The 16,131-nt window shown below is 43.8% G+C and overlaps 1 protein-coding gene across 2 annotated transcripts in view; it reads right to left on the reverse strand.

Annotated features, from left to right (window-relative positions):
- The window catches only part of SYNPR (synaptoporin), a 292,184-nt gene that overhangs the window by 132,926 nt on the left and 143,127 nt on the right, over window positions 1-16,131 (reverse strand). The window contains exon 1 of one of the 2 annotated variants that reach the window (XM_067043771.1): window positions 11,556-12,063. The exons of the other annotated variant lie outside the window; for it this stretch is intronic. Within the exon in view, the coding sequence (XP_066899872.1) occupies window positions 11,556-11,579 (24 nt within the window). The 5' untranslated portion in view covers window positions 11,580-12,063. Of the gene's footprint in view, window positions 1-11,555; window positions 12,064-16,131 lie in introns of those variants that run through there. 2 annotated transcript variants of the gene reach the window in all.

Below are 16,131 nucleotides of genomic sequence, written 5' to 3' on the forward strand. Positions count from 1 at the left end.
TGGAGGTTTCCCTTGATAAATTTACTGTTTAATTCAATTTATAAAAATATGGGTTTGAAAGAACAGCCCATTCCCTCTACCAGATTTATCTAACAGCTCTGCCCACTATCTAACATTTTCTTTTCTTTGTTTATTATTGCCCATCTCCACCCTGCTGAGTAACATATAACACTGCTGCATCTCCAGTGCCTGGGAAAGTCCCTTGCACTTAGAAGAATATTAATAAATGTTTGTTGAATGAATAAATAAATGAATGAATGAAATGATAAGATATACATGCTAAATTAAGTTAAGCATCACTTCTAAAGTATCCCAAGTAGGTTTTTCTTTATAGCAACTAATCTATAATTTCATAATTATGTCATGATAATATAGATAATCTGAGAGTACTGACTTTATGAAATTTCATTCAACAACCAATTGATAATAATTGCAATCAATTTAGTGTAGTACTCCACGCCACATACTTATATACACTATTGAGAACCTCACAACGGCATCTCCCTCCTCCCAATGGTGAGAATCCTTTCCTCATTTCACAGATGTTAAGTCACTTAATTAAAAATCACACAGCTAGTGGGGAATGGGAACCAGAATCCGAAACCAAGTTCTGGATGGATCATTCCACAGAGATAGTTCCTCCCCAAAGAGGATTAATTAAATGTAAAAATTAAATGTGCTTTAATGTAATCTGATAATGTCTTTACTGCATCCTTGTTATGGATAAAAACCTCAGGAAGGATATTCAATGCTACTCTGACAGTCATTTTCTCCTGGTGTTTGAAGACATCGTTACACTATGTATTTTGGCATTTACTGCTGTTCTGAGAAGTCTACTTTTTTTTCTTTTTTTTTTTTTTTTGCGGTACATGGGCCTCTCACTGTTGTGGCCTCTCCCGTTGGGAGCACAGGCTCCGGACACGCAGGCTCAGCGGCCACGGCTCACGCGCCCAGCCGCACCGCGGCACGTGGGATCTTCCCGGACCGGGGCACGAACCCGCGTCCCCTGCGTCGGCAGGCGGACTCTCAACCACTGCGCCACCAGGGAAGCCCTGAGAAGTCTACTTTTAATCTCAGCATCATTTTAAATGAATTCCCCAGGTGATTCTGATATAGGTGGTCCATGGACCACAGTAGCAAAAACAATTCTGGAGATAAAAGAGAGACTCAGAACTTCTACAGAACCTTCCTCCCCAACAGCTCCGGGCTCTTCCATGGGATGACCCCTGATCCCATCCACGAGGAGTGTTGAAGTCATTCCCCACTGAAGACACAGAGCAAAGAAAATCTGGGGAGATCAAACGACTGGTCAGTTAGCATCACAACCAGAGCTGAAAGCTGAAAGCCCAGTCTCTTAACGTGTTCTAGAGCTGAGCTTGTGAGACTTAACTGTGCACGTGAACCATATGGAGATCACCTACATGTGCATTTCAGTACTCAGTAGGTCTGGGGTGTAACTGGAGAGTCTGCATTTCTAACAAGCTCTCAGGCGATGCCAGTGCTGCTGGTTCTCAGGCGATGCCAGTGCTGCTGGTCCTCAGTCCATGCTTTGAATAGGAAGTTGCAGAAGCAGCTGGTTGTCCCCCTTGAAATATGCTTGAGGATTAAGCATGTGTAAGGACACAACACTCCTGGTCCCACAGGCTCCGATTTACTCCAAGAAGGATCACTGTATTTCTTATTCAGATGCACATTAACATAACCCTCTCTGTCCCCATTCTAGGGTATTTTCCAGAATATGAACCAAATGAGGAATGTCCTAATCAGCCTTTCACAGGTTATCATCATGTTTAAGAGCCCAGGCTTGGGGTCAAACACATCTAAGCTATAGTCTCAGAATCACCACTCATAAAATGTGTGACCTTGTGACCTTGGACAAGCGGCTCAGGCCCTCTACATCTCCTTTTCCCCACCCTGAAAATACTAATAGCAATCCCTCAGGATGCTGTTGGGAAGGCTCAGACTGTGTGAGATGCAGAGCACAGTGCCTGGTAAACAGTAAGTGCTGTCTAAACGTCAGCTACATGAACTCTTAGCATCATGTTGTGTGACCCTCATTCCAATATTCCTAGACTTATGAAAGGAGTCCAAGACTTTCAGGATTTTTATGAGCTCTAATCCTTCCCTCTTCAAACCCCCTCAAAGAGTTATTATGAGGATTAAATGAATTAATATGCATGAAACACTTGGAGCTGTGCCTGTCACATAATTAGTACCCAAGATGGCTTAGCTTTTATTTTTAGCCCTTACTACAATGATAATTAAGTCACTTTTGAGGGCCTTTAAAATTGTCTCTTCCCTCATTAGACTGCAAATCTTAGGAGAGTAGGGACTACATCTGTTTAGTACCTCTGTATCCTACATCTTAACACTGTGCCTAGCACACAGTTGCTGCTCAATAAATATACAGTAGAAACGTGAATGATTGAGAAAACATGCTTGCCTTCCTGAAGAGATCCACAGAGGGAAAATAAAAGCCTTGAGAAACACTCTCCTACAGTGTAGAGGCAATGGGAGAGAGAGAAGGCAAGCATATTGGGAAACTGGTCTGGGGGAGGGTTGGAGCCGATGTCTTCCAAACTCCTGGGAGGAAGAGGAATTTATAAATACCACTCAGAGGAAAGAGGTGAGTCGAGGGAAGGAGACTGGGAGAGGGCTGCCAGCAGATAATGCTCCTGGAAAACATACTAGCTAACCAAGTTTTCGGATCAAATGTGTCAGGAGATGCTTTGAGATAAATAAAATATGAGAAATGAGAAACCTTTGAAATTCCTATATCAGGGGCTAATGAGAAACTCAGGGTGGGCAGCAAGAGGCTTCCCCTGAGCTTTGATCCTTAGGGAGGAAAAAATTGGGATTTGTCAATTCGCCTGAGGAGCTCTCTCAGGTGGAGAGAGAAGAGGGTTAAGGTCCCACAATATTAGGTCAGAGATCAGGTCAACCCCCCTCTTCCCAACCCCTCATAACGAATGGATTATGCCTGGACAGATGGCAGGGAAAGGCTTCCGAGGAAGTTGAAAGGGAAACACAGAAGCATTCCCTGAGCTGAGCTGATCACAGGGAATTGCTTTATCCATATTGCATTTGGCTTTATTATAGTTATTCTTCAGTGAATATACTCTGTCTCTGCAATTTATAATATGGACATAAATCTCTGCTTGAGATAGAATTACCCATCAAACCACTGATAGACTACTTTAGACCCATCCCATAACTGCAGTCATTTCCTTGGTAGACTGGGGAAACATTCCCCCTCACCTCATGCACACATCAAGGGCACCGAGCAAAAACTGACAGCAGAATGAACTTTGATTACAGAGGGAAGGACATAATGATACAATTGTCTAGGCCCAAGTGGTCTCAAAAGGGTTTTCTCGTATCATTTATGAGAGCGATCCTCTCCAGAACTCTGGGGAGGGGACCCATTATTTCCATTTTACAGATGTAGAGACTGAGGCCAAGAGAAGACTAATGAATTGTCTAAGACCATGAGTGGCAGAGCAGAGCTGGATCTATTTCCTCTCATTCTAAGTTCAGTTCTTTAAGACAATACAGGCAGAAGATAGCTTTCTTTTTTCTTTTTTTTTTTTTGTGGTACGCAGGCCTCTCACTGTTCTCACTGTTGTGGCCTCTCCCGTTGCGGAGCACGGGCTCCGGACGCACAGGCTCAGCAGCCATGGCTCACGGGCCCAGCCACTCCGCGGCAGGTGGGATCTTCCCAGACCGGGGCACAAACCTGTGTCCCCTGCACCGGCAGGCAGACTCTCAACCACTGCGCCACGAGGGAAGCCTAAGATAGCTTTCTTGATGGGCATTCTGCCAGAGCAATATGCTTGGAATGCCTCTTATTTTGGCAAAAGCCACAAGGGTTTCAATAGTGACAGATACCTTTTAAAAGTTCATCAGATGATGAAGGATGTGGGCCCAGGTACAGTTGGAAGCCTTCTCCTGGGAAAGCCCTGCATCTCTCCAAGCTCAGGAGTACGTGTGATGAGCACGATTGCAAATTACTACCTGTCTTTTTAATGTGTTCCAGATTCGTGTCCACAACTCTTTTAAGATCCATCCAGGAGCTCAGTGTCTCCTGTAGCCTCTAATGAGGCTGAAATATGGTTAAACTAACCCCAAAGATTCTTGGGTGTACCCAATTTGTAATCTAGGGTCCGATCTCGGGCATTCAGACTTCTGGTGATAACCCAGAACACATACATTTCTGGTATGTGCCAAATCCCTAAACTGGCCTTTCTCCACATGAAATGATTCTTCAGCTCATTGGACTGAAGTACATTGAGCTCTGCTTTTAATCCTTCTGTACTGATTTCACCATGAGGCCTGGAGAAATGCAACTCACCTTTCAGGGCTTCAATTTTCTGACTTAAAGAAATTAAGGTTTAATGTTTTACTGTCACTGGCAAGAGGTCAGATGGTTTGAGGATATCATCTCTTCCTGCTGGGATGCTGACTCATACAGTAGGTACATCTGACTTCAAAGCCAGTGCCCCATCCACTCTGCTGGACTGATCTCTAGAGCTTCCTGTGGTTTTTGTGATGTATCACTCCACATTCCTTGAACTACTGAGGATGGGAATGAAGAAGGGATGCTGCTATTTGCTATTTGCACTAAGAGTGCAAAACCACTCAGTTAACAAATACTTAGTAAGGAGCCAAGCCTGTGGACCTCCATCCACGGCTACATTGCTATTATTTCCAGTATAGCCTCAAAGACAGAGTGTGCTTTAAAAATACTTAACTTGGTTTTCTCATTAAATTTTATAACTCTGTAGAAAAACACTGGGTTTTTGTGTCAGGACATCTGAGTATGAATCTAAGCTCTATCCACTATTAGGTGCAAGAATTTGGGCATATAACAATTCTAAATGTCCATTTATTTATCTGTTAAAAAGTTATAATATTTTCCTATTGCCTCATTTGTTGATTGCTGGAATCAAATGAGACAAAATATAAGGCAAATGAACATGGTAAAGTGTTATACAGATGGGATATAGTAGTAAAAAAAAAAAAAAAAGACTTAGAGATGCCTTGTCTTTGTTAGACAAGTTGCACAGAATATTTGGGGAAAACCACTGAAAAATCCTGGAGTCAACCATGCAGCAGTGTATCTGAAAGTCAGAGAAGTGGAAATGCTAAGGGAAGATTTGGTCAAAGCTGTTGGTTATTACTCAGTTTCTTGCAAGGTTTTAACTAGGGATTATTTGGCATTGTCTGGAGATCGTTTTGGTTCTTGCAGCTTGGTGGGTTGGGGGGGCATTTGGCTACTGACATCTAGTGGGTAGAGGCAAGGGATGCTGCAAAACACCCTGCAATACTTATAACAGCCCCACATCAATGAATAATCTGGGCCAAAACATTAATAGTGTTGAAGCTGAGAAATCCTAGCCTACTGGAATTTGCTTGAGTTCAGAAACTAGTATACCGTATTTATTCCTGTGTTCTAGCACCCGGTGCTGCACTTGGCACAAAGTGGACACCATATATATATATATATATATATTCTGAATAAATGAACAAGTGAATAAACACCCACAGAGAACTCGATAATGCCAGTTAGAACTAATTCATACTGCCAGTGCACGTCTTATTTCCTCTAGGCACCCTCTCTGTCTACTCTTCTAGCTTCTTTACTTTTCTGTCCTGTTGTAGCTTCATCCTTCCTTCCTCCTCCCAACATTGGGCAAGAGTGAGAACAGAGTATCAAATCTGAGGGTGCCTTGTAGCGATAAATAATGCTTAGAAGGCACAACTACAAGACCTCCCCTGGCTCCCCACCTTCAGACCACTCCATTTCAGCCAGAAGAACAATCACATCAGTAAGTAAATGGATTCACTCTCTGAAGGAAATGGATTCCTTCACTGAGCATAAACAGACAGGACCAAAAGCACGTATTTCCTGCAAATGTCTTACTAGAACAGTTCAATTATGCTTTTAAAAAGACACATCCTGAGCCATGAAAAAGAAACCAGGTTTAGATGAGAAAAAGGAAAATGAAGGCATTTCGCTCTGGGAGCACAGATATTATGTCTATGTGTTCATCACGGCACCTCCGAAGCCTAGCATGGTACCTGGCACTTGGTAAGCATCCTTAAATATTTGCTGAATGCAAAAATAGCCGGGTGAAGTCAACACACCGAGCCTTCCCTCAAATCTGCCCCCAGTTAAAAAAAATTATGTTTTGGTCTCAACCATTCAATTTCATAGGAAGGCAAATTGAATGTCATAGGCTTTGAAAAATTATACCCCCTTTCTTTCCTTATCCAAAGCTAGATAGAGATATATGGGTTCATCATTGAGAGGTAGATGTCACTATGGTGACTTGAAAAGTCCTCAAGTAATAATCTATATTGGGCACAAATGTTCTTAAAGCCATTTTTTACCAGAAATAAAACAAGTCTAAAATATTTGTCATATCTTTGCCAGAAAGCCTACACAGAGACAATGTGTGGTAATTTGGGAGGATTTAAAGATTCTGTAAGCAGGGCTAACGAAGTCACATGGGAGGGCTTCCCTGGTGGCGCAGTGGTTGAGAGTCCGCCTGCCGATGCAGGGGACACGGGTTCGTGCCCCGGTCCGGGAGGATCCCACATGCCGCGGAGCGGCTGGGCCCGTGAGCCATGGCCGCTGAGCCTGCGCGTCCGGAGCCTATGCTCCGCAACGGGAGAGGCCACGACAGTGGGAGGCCCGCGTACCACAAAAAAAAAAAAAAAAAGAAGTCACATGGGGACTATCAATAGAAGTCTTCTACCCCCAACGTACCAGTCCCCCCAAAAAACTCTAATGAAATGATTATCCCCTTACATTTGGCCAACCCAAAGCTCCACAGTGAACTGATTGCCCTGTGTTGGGAATAAGCTTTCCAGAAACCGTAGTGGAATGCGTTTGAAGTTGCCCAGGAACCATTTTCCCTTAAGACTTTTGGCTAGAATCTGTTCAAAAATGATCACTGTAAAATATATTAATTATGCAGATCCATTAGTCTGCAGAGCAGAGTGACTGAGGTGCTTCCATTTTCAACTCATCCCTAAACTAAACATTTAAAGGCACACCAATGACCAAGAGCCTCTTCTAGAGGATTGAATGCCTCATGCGTTCCTTTCAGGCTCAAAATCCTCCCTGATTCCATCTTCTTAGACAAGGATGGAACAGGACCACCAGCTCTGTTTGTACACCAGCTTAGAATGTTTGATGACAAATTCAAGCCTCGTCCCACGCTCATTATGTCTTAACACCAGATGCTATTCCTGCTTACTCAATAGATCATTTTTAAGCTCTTAAGGATCAACCAGATTAAGTACACACATCTACAGCCAAAGAAAAGGCAGAAGGAAATGTAGGTAACATGAAAGACAATCTCTCCTGTGATTTATTTTGGATTTGGTCTCCTCTCGGAAGAAAGCTCTATCTTGTAGATGGAGACTGACATATGATATGCTTTATAAAATTGTCTCTAAGCTTAGTTTCAAGGGATAAGCCTATATTTCATGAACGCTGTGGATGAGTAAAACATAGTTCTTTCAAGTAAAAGTGCTCATTTGATGACTGTTAATATATTTAAAACTCTCATAAATGCTGGTGGAAAATGCAGATTGATTTAAATTTCTTTATCCTGACTGGCTCTAATACCACACTCTCTGATTAAACCATGCAATTATTATTTTTTAAGAGCAAGAAAAAGAGGTCAGTAAGTTTTACCTCTGACAAAAATGACTATCATTTTGGAAACACAGCTAACTGAGTACTACACTCTGATCTCTTTAATTTACCCTACACCAGGAGTAATTCAAAAGCTATCACTATTAGATGCAGCAGACCACACCAAGAAGTCAATATTGTGTCAACACTTCAAAACTGGACTCTTACTGCTCCCAATTTGGGATGGGTTGCTTTTGTTGGTTTGTTTGTTCATTTGTGTTTCTAGATCCCTCTGGTTTGGGGTGAAACAGAGCAAAAGTGTCCTAAGCTAGGTTCTCTCTTCTAGCAACATTTTCATCACTCACAATCCTTTCTCTCTCACTGAGGGAAGAAAATGCAGCATTTCACAGGCTCACCTCATGACGGGTGTGCCCTGCTTCTAGTCCGAAAACTGCCAGTGGAGGAGAAATTTCAAACATATTGATTCTACTCAGTTGCATTTTCCTCCTAAAAGATCCAGTTGAATTTTATTGGCTTAAATGGATTTCAAATGGAGCGTTCAGTGCTCAGGTGCAAAAGAATGCATCTGGGGCCTCTGAATTTCAACTTTGTCACACTTCTCAGCATGCTTATCGGCAGCTGTTTTCATTTTTTAATTACCCAGGTGGTACAGGCGCTTTGCAATATTCTACCTGAAGGGCCACATCAGTGCTTTCCAGCTGGCCACAAGGTGCAAGAAACTCATGCTGGGGGTGAGTAAAAAAAAAAAAAAAAAGGTGAGAATTCTACAAAGTCTCCACAAATACATCAATTCAGTAGCAACTGCCTTTTATATTTTGCATCAGTGATAAACCAGATACCTTGAGGTATTGATATGTGTGTTATCATCACATCTTAATTTTGACCCTATGTTCGAAAGACTGAAAACCAAAGGGATGGGTTTCTTGTGATCCATTAAAAAAAAGCTACCGTAATTCAGCCAATGCTGCATATAGCTCTCCCTAGACTGGCTCCCTCTTGTCAGATCCACATCTTTAGTTGAGTGGAAATACAATGCACACTCTCTGGTTACAAACACATAATTAGCTTGGAGTCACAAAAGCAGAGCCTGAGAAGAAGGGAGGCTATGTAGCTTCAGAGGGGGGAAAAGCACTAATGAAAATATGGTGTGGTATGGTAAGCCCCTGCAAGTCACTGCAGACTAGGAGTTGGCTGTAGATTGTACTGATGAAGTGAAGCCCTGGCTGAGGGGAGAGATGAAGAGCTGGACTCTGGAATGAGCCTGTCTGGCTCTGAGTTTCATCATTATCACTGTGTTGCCACAAACGAATGGCACACTTGCCCTCGGTCTCCGTTTTCTTATCTGTAAAACGGGGATTTATCTGTAAATCTCCCTCCTGGGATAGCTATGAAGATTCAAGGAAACAAGCCATGAAGAATGCTTAGCACAGTGCCAGGCATACAGTAGGTACTTACTAAATGGAAACGATGACTGCATTCCTCATCTTGCTAAAAAGAATAAGTGGTGTCATCGTGAAATCAAAATTCCCTTTGTTATTCTCCCTTACATGGCACAGATTTTTTTTTTTTTTTGTGATACGCGGGCCTCTCACTGTTGCGGCCTCTCCCGTTGAGGGGCACAGGCTCCGGACACGCAGGCTCAGCGGCCATGGCTCACGGGCCCAGCCGCTCCGCGGCATGTGGGATCTTCCCGGACCGGGGCACGAACCCGTGACCCCTGCAGCGGCAGGCGGATTCTCAACCACTGCGCCACCAGGGAAGCCCCATGGCACAGATTTTTATTCCTTTGAAGAGATTACCACAGTTTTAGGGGTAACGGCATTCTGGACTTTTCCAAAGGGATGCTTTCAAGACCAGGCACGTTCATCCTAAATCACACAAAAGGTCTTGACTCTTCAAGATACAGATGCCCCACGGTCCTTCTTCTATCAGTGGGTGCAAAGCCTGCTGGGAGCCCTAACAGCTTTGTAAACTGGCAACCCGCAGGACAAGACAGATGCTTCCACCTGCAGGGTCCCCCCCACCCCCGTCCAGATCTGCATTCATTTCTGTTACTGAACAGCTTCAGAGGATGATCAACTCCGTTTACAGCTAGCGACTCTGTACATAACCTGTTAATGACAGCCACGTAAAGAGAAAGATGACAAAAATATTAAGGGATGTTGGGGGAGTGGGTGTTGGGGGAGACAAAGACAGATGTTCAGTGCTGTTGGGTTTCCTTAGCCGTAAATGCCAACAGCCCAAGGATAGAAGTTTTCCTTTTTCAACAAACTACCAACTAGGGAACACTTGGTTCTCGTGAGGGTTTATGGCATCTAAGGCTGTTATAAGGAACATGCTTCTTGTGACCAGTAAGAGGCAATGTAAGTTCATATGGGTTTAGAAGGTTTTTTAAAAAAATGTATAATAGTTTATTACTATACATTCAAATGAATACTTTAAATGTAGTCTTATTTTTTAAAAATTTTTACTGGAGGGTTTTTGAGGCTGAACTCAATTAACCAAAATTCAAAATTCTGTTTGTCAGAATGAGTAGTTCCATTCGAGCTTGCAAAGGGTGTGTGAGGGGAAGACTGCCCCAAAGAAGCAGACACGAGGACCACATTCCTAGATTCCCAGACACTAGTGTTTCCATGAGCTGCCCCTAGATTACTTCAGGATCTGAATCATTGCTCTTCTGAAAAAGAATTCTATGCCTAAGAGGTCTAGGCACACATGACGTTTCTAACTTTACTTTCAAAAATCTCTGAAGAATAGTCAGACCCCCTCTTGCTTCTCATTCAGTGGTGCCTTTAACTTTCATTAAAAATATATTCTCTAATCCATTTCGCCATGAAAAAGACTATGCAGATTTGTTGATTGTGTAACAAAAAGAGAAGATGAGAACCTCAGTGTGTTTCCATTAGAGCAATTATTTAATCATCCAATCATCTCTGTCTAGCATAATTATATTGACAGACTTTCTCTCAGACTTCTGAATTAACAACAAAGAATTCAGATCCTCTAACACACTCTAGAAAAACAGATAGAAAAAAAGCAGTTAACCAGGTAATGCCTTTAAAAATCATAACTAGCAGTGGTGAGCAGATCACGGTATGGCACTAGTTGGAACTGAATAACAGCAACTTTTCTCTTGATCAGTGTCAGATACAGAAACATGAGAGCCAGGGCTGGGCGTTTGACAGACGGTGGCACAAACACACAGTGCAAAGACAGAAGAGAAGCAACAGCCACTTGTGATTAGATCTTTTCACGGAATTCTAGAGATGTACTTTAATGATCTGAACACTTTTCTTAAATTCAGTTCTTTTAAAGGTGCACGTATCTCATCTTAGAGGAAACTCGTCTCATCCATTCTACCCTGGCTTAAGGCCTCGTGAAATTACCACACCCCTTCTTGGAACAGCACAAAATATTTGGTAGCTATTTATGGAGTTTACGAAAATTCTTGCTCTGACATTGAGGAAGAAACTTTAATTAAAATGATACGCAGATTATGGCATAATGAACATACTTAAGACATTAAACACTCCCGGTGGGAGGCAGAATGACATTACATTTTCATGAAGCCAAATGTAAGTTTTCTTAAATAGTTTCCTTACTACGTTCAGAGAAACCCAGCGCATCCTTCAACAACTAAGGTAAGCATCACACTATTACACAGCAGAGCTCTTTGGCTTAAACAGATGAATACGAGCAAGCAAAGTAAGAAAGAAAAAGACATTATCCCTAAAGATTTCAGAAAATGATATTTGGAAAGATAAGTGACTGTACAGTCTAAATCTATGCAAACACACACACACACACACACACACACACACACACACACACACACACACACAGCCCACCCCCAGCCAGCTGTAAATCAAGAGAGATATAAACTTACCGGAGCAAATATCACCATACACATTTACAAAAGAATTGATAATCCAACTTCCCTCTCCTGAAAGAAAATAGAGGCTCTCTCATACTAAAAATCAAGCTTCTCTGTCCACAGCACGAGCCACTGGTCCCTCTTTTTATGAAGCAAAGGAGGAGAACAAGAAAATCAATGAGGAGGGTAAGTGAGATGTTATACCAATCAGGTAGCAGCTTCTGCCTTATTTGCAGAGAGATGGCAAAACGGTCATATTATTAGACAGTGACAACCCACAGCCGAAGTACAGCAACCTGATACTTCCCTCTGGTGAAAGGCTGCCTGCTTTTTGGGAGGTGGTTACCATCCCACACTTGGCTCTTTGCTCCCAACTGCAAGGGCAGGACCGGCTGCTTTGAGCAAGCCAGCTGCATCACCCAGGGAGCACCATCTCCCCCTTGAATCTGCGAGCCCCCTCCTCCCTCCACCCAGTGCTTAAAAACAAACTGGGAAATCAAAAGGAGCTGGGATTTTGTGTGTCCGGGGTGCGTGGGGGAAGTGGTGGTTTTAGAAAAATCCTTATGAATAGATTTGCATAGATTAAGGAGATGTGTATACGTTTGCTTAGAAAAAATTGCCCTCGTTTTTATGGAAATGCCTGGGTGCGATGCCTGATGCCCATTGGGGAAATTCATACACCACCCATAAATAACCACTAAGGTGATGGGACCTGAAGACAGGCTTTTCGGGCTCTGGCAATTGGGGAAGGGACGAATTATGACTCGGTCGCTTACTCGTCCCAGGAGTGTGACTTAAAGTCTCCCCAGCCAAATCTGAAAATTGAAAAGGTTTCAGAGGTTTCAGTGTGACCTGGGTCTGCTTTGTCTACAAATGGGTCCCTCTAGGAGGCAGATGAGCTTCACAAGTTCAAGGGGCCGAAAGCACGGCATCCTGAGGCAGCACGATTTGGAGGGACTGGCACTGAAGTTACGGACAGGGTGCCCACAGGTTAGACACTCTCTGCACGCTGGCTCCCTGAGGAGCCCGTCTCTCTGAGGTCTACACCACAGCAAAGGGGGAAGAAACCCGCAAGCCTCTTCCCTTCACATTGCGCATCGGGAGCCCACTCGGGACAGGAATAGCGTTCGGATGGCCCAGGCGTCTCTGCTTTACCTTTCGTGTGGTCGGTGATGGCCCGACGGAAACTCACCTCGGCTGGCCAGCCTTTTTATTGGTGGTTGTTGATGAGGACTCTGTCCTCAGTGTTTCTTTGGATCCCTCTCTCTGTCTCTGTCTCACAGACACACCAGCACATCTCCCTCCTCCCTCTCCTCCTCCAAACACACGGTAACAACTCAAGGAGGTCGGGAACCAAACAAACACACCAAACCTGATGAGGAGTCAGGCCACCCGGGTTCCAGCCCCAGCCTTCCACGGACTCGTCATGTGACTTGGGAAGTACCTTAAGGTCTCCGAGCCTCAGTTTGTCTTCTGTGAAATGGGCACACTAACACCTCATAGAGCTGCTGGTGGAGGGGAGGGGAACAGATGAAAAATGGCTAAGGCTTGCAGTGCACGTACAACCTGGGCTCAGCATCCCGCAGCCGTCTGTTTCCTCCTCCCCCTCCTGTGATGAGCCTACTCCTCACACATCACCCTCCGGGAGACTCTTGAAAGTTTCAACCTGTACGTGGTCCCTTTGCAATTCCGACTGGAATCTCATTCCCCCCACACTCTCACCTCCACTCTCCCCACCGCCACTCCTCACCTGCCAGTTGAAAGATCACTGCATTTCAAGGAGAGAAGTTACTCAGGGGAGTAAATTAAGCAAATGAACCCAGCTGAAGCAAGAAAAAAGAAAAAAAAAAGGCTGAGAACCACCAGGCAGTTCCATTAGCTCTCGGTAGGCATTTGTGGAATAAATGAAGGAAAGACTGACTGAAGGAATCGGGTCCCTGTGCTAAAGGCCACAGTTGCGGCCAGGCGGCTGGTGACCCGCAGTGTGAGAGCCGAGTTAAAGCGATGCAGTTCCAGCCACGCACCTGTAGGGCAGAAGCGCTCTTAACAGTTTCTTCAGGGTGGAGAGTGAGTCACTTTTATCAGGGTTTTGAATATTCAGAGCCCCATTTCCAGTCAAAGAAGTTTTGAATTCCATATAATGATGCCAAACATTTCTTGAATATTTGTCTGTGTCAGGTACTAGTCTAAGTTTTTTGTTTGTTTGCTTGTATAAGTGTGTTATCCTATGTGGGCCTCACAGAACCATGAAAAGTTAGGATTTTCATTCCGGTTTACAGAAGAGGAAACCAAGACCCAAAGAGTTAAGTAACTTATCCAAAGGCACACAGTCAACAACGGGTAAAGCCAAGATTGGAACTCGGTTGGGTGCCAGGCGCCAAGCCATTAACCTCTCTGTTCTAGATGTCACATTGCGGCATTTACATTTTTCTTTACTCAGCCTCCAGGTTGTGCACGACCCACACACGTCTCCACGGACCCTGGCATAACTCCGCAGCTTGTCCCCCTGCCTGGATTCACATCACAGAGACTGGGAGGCCCAACTGTAGAAAGGGGGCCTACCAAGCTGCCACAGCCCCGGCCCAGGCTCTGCTGCATTCTGTGTGGACTTGACCTTATTTAAGCCCCTGGAAGACGGGAGGGTGTGAGGCTCAGTCTCGGGACTGCCAGTGGCCTGCTCAGTGACCCTGGGCGTGTCCCTTCATTTGTCCCTCTTTCAGGTTTTCTCATGTTAAATGGAAGGGTTTCCACTGAGTGATCTCTAAAGGGCTTGTGGGGTCAACTTTGACCAGATAAGGTTCTAAGACTAATGGTATGATTCTATTCTGCTGCTGGGGTCCACTCTTCCTGCCTCCTATTTTGTTCCAGATAAAGCGTCAACATTCTCTCCGGCTTCCCGCCACCCCTTCCCTGCCTTCATCTCTCACCTGGGCCACTGTGACAGACCCCCTGCAGATCTCCCTGCCTTCACTCTTATCCTGATAAAGCATTCTCTATATGTTATGCAGATTGAGCTATTTAGAATATAAATTAGATCATATCACTCGTCTGAGAAAAATATTTCCGTCATCGTCCAGTAGGTTGCATGTAAAACTTAAACTCTTTACTGTGTCTCCAAAGGCTTATGTGACCCGGTTCCCATCTGCCTTTTTGTTTTTAATCTAATTCCAACCCTCTGCCTCTCTACTCTTCAGCCACACTAGCCTTTTATACCTTTGCACTCACTATTTCTTCTGCCTGGAACATTCTTTCCTCAGATCTTTGCCTGCTGTCTTCCTTTGTCACTAGATCCTTAGTTCTATCGTCCACTCTTTAGAGGGTCCTTCTTCCCTGACCACCAGACCTAAAAACACCCTCTCTCTCTCCCCAGTCACTCTCTTTCATGTTACCTTGTATTTTGTTGTTGGGGTCGCAGTGATGCTGGTGGTTGTGGTGATGGTGTGTGTGTGTGTGTGTGTGTGTGAGTGTGATGTGGGTTTTTTGTACCTCTTATTGCCTTTTTGTTCTTGCTTACTTGTCTGTTTAATTATCTTCTTTCACTAGGAGATTACTTCTGGGAAAGTAGGAATTCTGTTTGCTTTGCATAACACTGTACCCTCAGTGTCTAAGAGAACGCTTGGCACTTAGTAGATGCTTAATAACGTCTCATGAATGAATCAATCAATGAACATGAGAACAAGTTAGGCTTGAGACAGAGGAAAAGAAACCTGCTTCTCAAAAGACCTTAGACTTGAAATGCAGCACAGGTGAACAAAGGTGATTGACTGACTCATATTAATGGACACAGACTGTTTGTACTTCCTCATTCGGGAACCTTCTTGAAAGGTTGCAGATTTCTGTATCATGTTGATTTAAGTGAAGGCCGTGTCAAAGACAGTGGAGAGCTCCTTTTGTAAACCATATGGATCAGGTGTTCTATAGAAGCTTGGGTGCCCAGGGTTCAGTTTACCTAGGCCCACACAGATATCTGGATATTTGAATACTTGACTGCAAGTTTGTCATCAGAGAGCAAATAGTCTTGTCAGCCAGCCACTTACACTGTCCTGACTTCCATTCTAGCAGACGGCTCAGATAGTCGGCTACCACTCTGTAACATGCCCTTGGAACTGACATGAATAAAGCAATATGCCATTGTTTGACGGTTCTTGTTTGGAAAAAATGATATTAGCGTTGTCACTACTGCCTTCAAAATAACATTTACCCATTATTAGACTATTAAAAATAGTACAGTGTTCTCTGAGTTGGGTATTTATAGAGAAGGTTAAATAGATGAAAATAATCTGTGATTCTCTGAAAACATCATCAGCAATGCTAATTTCCAATATGGTCAGATCTTCAACTCTGATCTTTCAACTGAGCATGGCCTTCAGACAACTTCAAATGAATTTTTTTTCTAAACCTAAATGCTTGTCTCCCCTTTGGTGGACACACCTCCTGGTAAATGCAACAGCTCCTTTCCCTTACAGCTTCTATTTCCAAACATCTGGCTTCTCACAAGGGGTCCTTTCAGGCCTGTCTGTTTCAGGTTGGGACTGTGGGAGGTCTAGCTTTTAAGCATTTAGCAAACACTGAAAGGAAAATTGCAGCG

The sequence above is a fragment of the Kogia breviceps genome, chromosome 10 (genome assembly GCF_026419965.1).
Source record: "Kogia breviceps isolate mKogBre1 chromosome 10, mKogBre1 haplotype 1, whole genome shotgun sequence".
Taxonomy (NCBI): domain Eukaryota; kingdom Metazoa; phylum Chordata; class Mammalia; order Artiodactyla; family Physeteridae; genus Kogia; species Kogia breviceps.